At 65.0% G+C, this 8,477-nt stretch overlaps 1 protein-coding gene across 1 annotated transcript; it reads left to right on the top strand.

The window, feature by feature from the left end:
• The first annotated feature begins 458 nt into the window (after positions 1 to 458).
• On the top strand, positions 459 to 7,082 carry LOC129555927 (sperm flagella and cilia-associated protein 1-like). The gene is made up of 8 exons (XM_088842023.1): positions 459 to 535; positions 662 to 820; positions 1,770 to 1,917; positions 2,055 to 2,199; positions 2,555 to 2,642; positions 2,724 to 2,814; positions 4,581 to 6,774; positions 6,946 to 7,082. The coding sequence occupies exons 1-7, from the start codon at positions 459 to 461 to the stop codon at positions 4,887 to 4,889; spliced, it is 1,017 nt and encodes a 338-aa protein (XP_088698149.1). The 3' UTR covers positions 4,890 to 6,774; positions 6,946 to 7,082.
• The last annotated feature ends 1,395 nt before the right edge of the window (positions 7,083 to 8,477 follow it).

Genomic DNA, 8,477 nt, shown 5'->3' with positions numbered 1-8,477 from the left:
CCCGCGCACCCCCAGCCTCGCCGCGTCGGGTCTGGCTTTGCCTCAGGCTCCCGAGGGCGCCGGGCGCGGCCACGCCCTCAGAGCGCGCCCCGCCCTTCCGGCCCCGCCCAGAACTCTTCCGGCCCCGCCCCTTCCGGTCCCGCCCGGAACTCCTCCGGCCCCACAGGCGCTTCCGGCGCCGTCGCCCGGCAACGCTGCCGCCGGCGCCCTCCGCCCTCCACGGCCTCTGCGCGTGGCTGGACGCGCTGCCGCTCAGCCGCCGCAAGCGCAACCTGGCCCGGATCTTTAGCTCCGGCGGTAAGGGGCCGGGGGGCCGAGAGCCCAGCGCTCGTCCCCGGCCAGCGGGAGCCCCGGGGCCTAGCTGGCGGGACGGCCCGGGCAAGGTCCCGGCGCCCTGGGCTCCCTGCGCAGCCGGGGCGTGACGGCCCCCGGGGAGGGGCGGGAGGGCCGCCGCCCCGATGGCCCAGGGAGGAGGGGCACGGCAGCGGGGCCGGGAGTTCCTCACGCGCACCCCCGCCTGCCCCGGGGTCCCCTAGCAGCTCCCCGGAGCCCGCCGGCCCTCGCGGCCCTCCCGCCGGGGGGTCCACACCCTGCGGGGGCTCCCGGGACCCCTCTCTACGCTCCTCCGCGTGGAGGCCCTGGGGGACGAATGATGCACAAGTCCGGGGCCCCTCCGCCCACCCCGCGCCCCTGCCCGCCCCGCCCCGGTGACGCTGGCGGAGGCCGTGAAGCTCTTTCGCCCGCGGCTTGTGGGCCTGCACGACTACGTCCCCACCCGCAACACCGGCCAGAAGCGCCGCAGCTGGGACGCTCTCAACAGGCAGGGCTCGGAGCGCCGCTTCCGCCCCGCCGTCTCTGCTGCGCCCACGCCTCGCTCCCCACGGCTGGCCTGCGTGGGCGGCCCCCACCCCGGGGACAGGTTCTCAGGCTGTGTCCCTGCCGTGGGCTTCCCCGATACTCTGTTCAGTTCCACTTGAGGCTCCTGGGGGCTCCCCACCAAGAGGCCAGCAGCAGTCAGCTTGAGACGCGCTCCGCAGGGCGTTATCGCGCCTGCTGACCTGGTTTCTCGTGCACTCGCCCGCCGAAAATTCTGGGTGACAGACTGTGCTCAGGCCCAGCAGACACGTCAGGAAATGGTCCCAGCAAGTCGAGAGGGAAGACGGATAAGTAAGGAGATGGGGCCGGTGTCAGTTGGGACGTGAGGACACTGAGGCAGGAAGTGACACAGGAAGTGACAGCAAGCAGCCTGAGGGGGGCGACCTGGGTCTTACGCGAGGCTGCAGGGGGGAGGGCGTGTGGAGCCACCAAGGGCCCTTGGAGGACACTGCCCTAGGGGACAGTGCCTTAGCCGGCTTGAGGCCTGGCAGGTTCTGGTGAGACTTAGTCGGAGGGGAGAGAGACGGGGAGACAGAGGCGGGGTGGGCGGCTGCCCCCACCCCCAAAGCCTGGAGAGGGTGGCAGCTGCAAGCAGACGTGTGAGAGGTCGGCCTCTGAGCACTTCGGAGGTGAGCGCTCAGGACACCTGCACAGAGCAGAGGAGCCTCAGGAAGACAAGTGCTACCTAGGGAGGTGGTGGTGCGCCTGGGACTCAGCCGACCTGAAGACACAGCGCACTGTGTCCCATGACCCGCGGGGGGTGACCGGGAATGAGATGGCCCCAGGCCTCCGTGGGTACGGGGGCCGGAAGGCACCCCAGTCCAGTGGCTCTGCACGAGGTGAGCGTCCCCGCTGGGCCTCTGGTCTCAGGGCTGCGTCCGCTGCCTCTGCAGGAAAGTCTTCCACAAGCTGGGTCTCAGCGTCTCAGAGGAAGAGATCCGAAAGGTGGTCGTCAACACTTCTGGGGCCATCGAGCCCATCCTGTGTGCAGTAAGGGACAAGGTGGAGGCCGGCGAGGACCCACCTGGCACGGCTGGACACGTGGGTACCATCGCGTGACTGTGGCCTCTGCTGTGTTGGGATGCGGGCTCATTGCCTGCCGATGAGAGTAAAACCAGGAAGTAAGTGGGGACAAAGCCACGTGTCCCCGTGCCCGACCTGCCTGCGTCCCTTTTCAGAAGCGCTCGGGTCCAGGCCGTGCTCCGTCCTCCAGGCAGACGCCCGCAGTCCTGCGGACAAGGATCGAGTCAGCCCCTCCTGGGGGTCTCACGGCACAACGCTGGAGCCCCTTGCAGGAAGCAGGATGCTCCAGTGGTGACGCTGGTGGGTGGGGCTTGCCTCCCCTGCACAGGCTGGGGGTGTCCAGACCGCCCCCCACCCCTGCCCCATGTGGGGCCCTGCGCCCAGGAGACCACTCTGCCCTGCACTGGGGCGGCATCCAGTGGGAGGGGCGCGCCTTGCTCAGAGGGAGCCCCGCTTCCGTCAGCCCCGCAAGGGGCCCCTGCCCACAGGCCATGTGAAGTGGCTGTGGTTCAGGTTCAGGGGTCGCTTCTCCGAACAAGGAAGCTGTTCAGAGGTGTGGTGGGCTGCACCTGCAGACCAGTTCAGGCCTGACCTGGCTGCAACGCATAGCCCCTACCCCAGCGGGAGGGAGCTGATGTGTCTGGTGGTCTCGCAGGCCTGCTGAGCCCCTTGGCGCGCTCTGGGGAGGAGACCCGTTGGAGTCAGAGGGCTCCGGAGAAGATGGGCCACTGTGCATGCAGAGGGTGGGCTCCAGATCGAACCCTCTGCACCCTCCTGCACTGGCCTGCCCGCCCACCCGCTAAAGGCCCGTGTCTGCCTTTCAGTTGCCCAGCCAGGGAGTCCTGGCACCACCTGGCCCCTGGGCTGCTGGAGGAGAAGGAGCGGGCACTGGCTGTCCTGCAGGAGATCGTCAAGGTACAGGGCTGGGTGCCCATCCAAGTAGCTTGGACCAGCATGCGGTAAGGCGGGGGGCGGCCAGGCAGGGCCCCTGAGCGGGGGAGCCGGAGCATATCCCAGGGATACCCAGAAGCAGAGGAGTGAGTACAGTGGGCCTCCACCCCTTGGAGACTGACCACTCAGCCTCGCCTGTTATCAGATGCCAGAGACCACGAGTCAGGGGCTGCAGACTCACAGGCCTTGCCACCCAGACATACTGGACAGCAGGGTCGAGGGCCCTGGGGCCCAATCAGGGAGCAGAAAGCTCCCTAAGACACAAGCCTGGTTCTGGGGGTGTATGCCTGTTCCCCCTCTCGCTGAAGGTCTCCAGCACTCTTGGGTTCAGGAGGTGCTCGGGTCCCGTCACTGCCATTCAGCGACCACCACACACTCCGTTGGGCATCCCGGCTGCATTTTTGGACCCGAGACAGTGGGGGTGGGGTGTGCAGGCCACACAGCCTCAGGGTCGGAGGAGCTGTAGAAACGGTGATGACAAAGCGGTTCCTGCTGGCTCAGTGAATCTTGACGCAGTTTTCTTGAGGAAGCAGGAAGGTGGCGTCATGCTGTGGTTTGCATCTGCGGACGGCAGGGAGGAAGCGCTGTCTCAGCAAGGCCCTTCGCTGCCTTCACGCCCTGCCTGGCTCTGGGCCCTGTGCTGACACGGAGGCACGGCCCCCACGGGCCGCAGAACAACACGGTCTGAACTGCACGGTGTTTTTCACTAGATGGGCACCAGAGTGCTGCAGTCTGCGCTGCAGACCCGACAGTCAAACCGTCGGCGGGTTTTGACTTGGGGGAGGGGTTGGTGGCCCCCCCACCACCACGTTGATCGAGGACCGACTGCGTTTGATTTTTGAAACCCCGAGGGCAAGAGGGCTCACCTGCTGTTTGGTGGTGACACAGTTGAGTTCCGCTCCTGTGACTGTCGCTGATGTCAGATAAAACGTGGGGGCGGGGGTTGTGGAGGGGCGGCATCCTGGGGCTGACCCGGGGTGGGGGGTGCCGGGGTCCGAACCTGCAGCATCAGCTGAAACAAGGCGCCCAGCCTCGGGACGCCCTGCCCTTCACGCTCGCCGCCGAGGGGCAGTGCGGCCAGGCCGGTGGATGCTGGCACTCAGGGCCCTCCAGGTCAGTCTGCTGAGACGCCGGCCCCCTGCCTCAGCCAGCGGGAGCCGTCTGTCCTCTGGACACATGTTAGGGGGCAGACGAGCTTCCAGATCTATTCACTCTTACTGCTGGGGCGTGATGGGCACTCTCCTTCCAGGAGGGGAGTTTGCGCCCTGGCCTTGCTTGGGGGAGGCTGGGGGGCAGCGGCTGTGCGTGAGGACAGCTGAACAGGAGCGCCGGGTGGGCCGTCCTCGACCATCTGTCTGCACAGGGACGTGTTCTCGGCTGTTTCCCTTGAGAAGTGACCCCTGCACTTGAGGCTGTCCCTCAGCAGGCTTGCTCTGAGGACCTGCCTGGCCCAACTGAGCCACTGAGCAGGACTGCAGAGGGAACCAGCCAGGAGGCTCCTTGGGTCTCGGGCAGCCCCTTCCTCTCCTGGCCTGCCCTCTGTCACCTGGGGTCTCAGGCTCATTTCAGGGATCCACGTCGTTTCTGCCCAGAGTGGCCTGCTTGAGAGCCTTTGGTCTGATCGCTGACGGTGTGGCCTTGCAGGGGGGCTGGCTGGACACTCAGCCTGGGGCTGAAGCTGCCCGCCACAGGAGCACCGACCGGCATTCCTAGGGTGTGTGTTCCTGCAGGTTCTGCAGATGAAGGTGGCCAGGCTGGAGCACCTGGTGAAACTGAAGGACCAGCGGGTCGGAGCACTCACACGACAGGGGGACCAGCTCCGGGAGGGGGTGCTCCGGGGCTGGAAGGACCCCTCCTTTGTCCACCAGACTCCGACCTCGAGCCCACTTGGAAATCCCCTAGACTGGGTGTTTCTGGGTGTGGCCACGCACTGTCCATCAGACTTGGAGCTCAGAGGAGGGCCCAAGCCAGCGTGTCCACAAGCAGAGGCCTGGCCCCTCCTGACTGCACGTCCTGGGTGCCCAGCCGATGTGGCCTGAGGTTCCCCTGCTGCCCCCCAGCCCCCCCCCGCCACTGCCTCTTCCCCCTCAAGAAGACCAGTTTGGACACGAAGACAGGTCTGGTTCCCTGAAACCCTTGAGCTGTCCCGGCCTCACTGTGAATGGCGGAGCGTCTGTGGGGAGTTGTGGGGTGGGGGCAGTGTTGCAAGTCAGCCAATGTGCCGTCCCAGGGGCCCCACAGAAACAGCTTGCGGGAGGTCGTGCTCCCTGAAGTATGCCTATGGGGACCTCATGGTGGTCACCCAACATGGCCAGTCACCCCTCCTTGCTCTGGAGGTTTTGGGGGTCAGAGCAGAACCAGGACCCGCAGATGGTCTCCCCACAGTGCATGTGGGGCCCTGGCCCTGGCTGGGGGTGTCAGGGTGGGGGCCAGGGAGCCCTGAGATGCTGAGGTTGGGGGGCAGGGGGCTCTGTCCTGTGTCCTGGCATTCATGCTTTCCTGCTCCAGCATCCAGGGTACTTACCCCCCCCCAACAACTGACTGGCCCCTGCCCATATATGTACACGCCCCGGGCCCCTGCAGGGTTTCAGGAAGCAGCGTCAGAGCAGAAACCATGGGTTTCAGAGCTGCTCTGAGTCAGCCCACGTCCTCCCTGAGTCAGACATGTGACCCTGACCCCATAGCACAGGTCTGGCCCCCAGGCTTGGAGGGACCTGGGGTTTGAGGTAGAGGGTCTGCTTCCCCAGGAGGGGCTGTGGAGGCTGGTTGGGGGGGCCACCCAGGAGGGGCCATCTTTCAGATTTTTCCTGGGCACACCCTCACCCCTGGAGAGGAGCCCCAGGATGTGTGTTTGGGGGCAGGTCCGGGCTGCCCGCTGTGGGATCCAGGGTGCAAGCAGCCCCTGCCGCTCCAGCGTCAGGAGCCACAGAGGGAGATGGACTCCGCAGCCCAGCTCGCAAAGTGTCTCAGGGCTGGGGGCAGGAGCGGTCTCACCAGGGCACCAGGCCGGAGGGCCTCTGGAGGACCGTGCCCCCCACCCCTCCAGCTGAAGGCTCTGTGCCACCCGCAGGGACAGGAATGCAGAGGAGCAGCCAGGCTGGGGGTCGGGCACAGGGCACACTGATAAAGCCCGGCCAGCGGCTGGGTGGCCGTGTGCTGGGTGGTGGGTTATGGGCAGAGCTGGCCAGGCCTGGGCCCTGGGGAGATGCAGAGGCAGGCTGTCCTGGAAGAACATGAGGTGAGGCTGCTTTGTGCCCACCCGCTGACCTGAGCTGCCCATGCCATCCTCCGCTCACTGCTGCTGGCCAGGGGCAGCTGTCTGTTAGAGGTCTGGGTCACTGTGAGTTCACCCCAGCTTTCCCCTCGAACCGTGGGTGAAGAGACAGCCCCTGGGGGTTAATGATGTTGAAGTCAGGCTGCCCATCCCCCCAACCAGGACGCAGACACCAAGGCCTGTTAGGTGTCTGCCTCCATGGGTACAGGTGGATACCCGGGTGCCTGGTGTGTCATCTAGCAGATCTTTCTGCACGTGTTATTTCATGATTTTAAAAACATTTTTAAGGGGAGACCCTCGGAGGTGCAGAGGTGTGAATGACAGCCTGCAGGCCCACAGGGACCCCTCCTGCCCAGGGTGGGCAGAGGCAGCCGGCCCCTGGGCCTCCGGTCTCCTCGGCGAAACGGCAGCGGTGGAGGTGCTGGGGACGCCACGCCCTCACTACCCCGGAGTCCCCCAGGCTGGTCCAAGGATGCCCCCGTGTGGCCAGGGCAGGAGTCACGCCCTCCTGACCCTCCTCAAAAATGGCAAGAGGCTGTGATGAGGGCCTGGAGCCCTTGTGACTTTCCTGCCCGCAGAGGACTGGAGGGCTTCATGCTAATCGCTGTGTCAGCCTGAGAGCCTCCAGGCCTCCAAGCACCTGAACGCAGGTGAGCAGTGTAGACTGTACCACGGAGCCCCGAGTGTAGACAGGAACGCCTGTGGCCTCCAGGCCTGTGGGAGCTCCTGGCCTCCCCGCGCTGCCACCATGACGCCTTCCCCAGCTTGGCACGTCTGTTTCCGTGATTTCTGGAGCAACTGATCCGGCCTTTCCTTCCCAGATGGGTTTCGAGTGAGCGCCGCCGACGCTGGGGAGACGCTGACCACGGCGAGCGGGACGTGATGCTGTGGACGTGCCTCGGGGGGGTGGTCCACGTGGCCGCAAAGCTCCCGAGGCTTCCGTCACGCAGGACCGTCCTCCCGACGGGGTGGGCGGTGCCGGGGCCGCGACCTGCCCGGGAGCCACGCCCTCCCCACTTGGCGCGCAGCCGTCCAGCCGGAAGGGGGTCCTGGGGCGGGGGACGGGCCACGCCCCTGAAACAGCTGGGAGGGGGGATGAGAACGGGCGGGCGTGTGGGAGGCGAGGCCTTGGGAGCCCAGCAAGGCTGCCTTCTGAGCAAAGGCGTGAAGAAAGCGAGGGCTGCAGCTCAGACGCGGCGCAGCGGGCCAGAGGCCCGGCACGGGCTGCGCACGGGGCGTCCGGGCTGCGGGGCGAGGCTGAGGCCGCGAAGACCGGGGCTGCGGCGCCTCTGAGGCGGCCCGACTTCGTGGGCGTTGCTGATGCCGCTCGGCTAGGGCTCCAGAAGCAGGGGCGCGGGTGCTTGACCACAGGGCCATAGCGCCATCCTGGAGGGTGGGGTGGGGGTGAGCCCCGCTCCCAGGCGTCAAGGCTGAGGGTGAGCCAGGCCGCGCTTCTGCTACGGAAGGTGCAGCAGCTGCCCCGGTGGTGTGGATGCATTAAGTGTTCTCTGACACGTGAGAAACACCTTTCGGGGGAAAAACACCCTAGTTGCACAAAATGTGTGAGAAGTGAACTAGTGACAGCTTCCATGAAACCATCGCAATATTGTAATTATTCTCCAAATAAAAAGTATATTAAAAAACTGACCTAGAGGTTCACCCACAACCTAAAGTTTGTTTAGCTCAAAAAGTGAAAGTGCTCAGTCCCACTCTTTACAACCTCATGGACTGTAGCCCGCCAGGCTCCTCTGTCCATGTAATTCTCCAGGTGAGGATACTGGAGTGGGTTGTCATTCCTTTCTTCAGGGATCTTCCAGATCCAGGGATCAAAACCGAGTTTCCTGCATTGGAGGCAAATTCTTTACTGTCTGAGCCACCAGGGAAGTCCTGTTTAGCTCAAAGGTTTGATCAAATTCAGGTAGTAAATTAGTGCAGATTGCAATTGACGGAGATTAGAAATGAAAACCCAGAGAAAAGACAGCAACTGGCTGCTGTCCCAAGGCGGGTCGGGCCCTCGGTGCCCCAGGGGGCAGCTCCACCCCCTCCAGGAGCCCACCGCTGCCACCGGGCAGGGCTGCCCTGGAAGGGACATGCTGACTTGCCGAAAGTGGTGAAAAGCTGCCTGGAGGACAGGCTGGCAGAAGCCAGCAGTTCACAGCGACGGCTCTTGGGTGGGAGAACGGTTACTTCTGTGTTGCTGACAGTCCCCGTCAGAGCAATGTGCTCCACAATCAGAAAAACGTAATGCCTCTGGCAAGCTCACCCGAGAGAGTCCTGCTTCTGGATCACACACACACTGGGTATCTGTCCCGTCCCCTCACAGACCCTGAAAAGGACATGTTCAAAGAGAGAC

The sequence above is a fragment of the Moschus berezovskii genome, chromosome 12 (genome assembly GCF_049115385.1).
Source record: "Moschus berezovskii isolate FMDL1 chromosome 12, NW_MosBer_1.0, whole genome shotgun sequence".
Taxonomy (NCBI): Eukaryota; Metazoa; Chordata; class Mammalia; order Artiodactyla; family Moschidae; genus Moschus; species Moschus berezovskii.
Note: the sequence above shows the minus strand (reverse complement) of the source record. Positions and strands in the feature narration are given on the sequence as shown.

Bases quoted from the DNA above. Each gene is read 5' to 3' on its own strand.
- LOC129555927 (XM_088842023.1), top strand. From the start codon at position 459: ATGGCCCAGGGAGGAGGGGCACGGCAGCGGGGCCGGGAGTTCCTCACG. The intron at 536-661 runs GCAGCTCCCCGG...ATGATGCACAAG, and splicing joins GCCTGCCCCGGGGTCCCCTA to TCCGGGGCCCCTCCGCCCAC. The intron at 2,815-4,580 runs GTACAGGGCTGG...GTGTTCCTGCAG, and splicing joins TCCTGCAGGAGATCGTCAAG to GTTCTGCAGATGAAGGTGGC.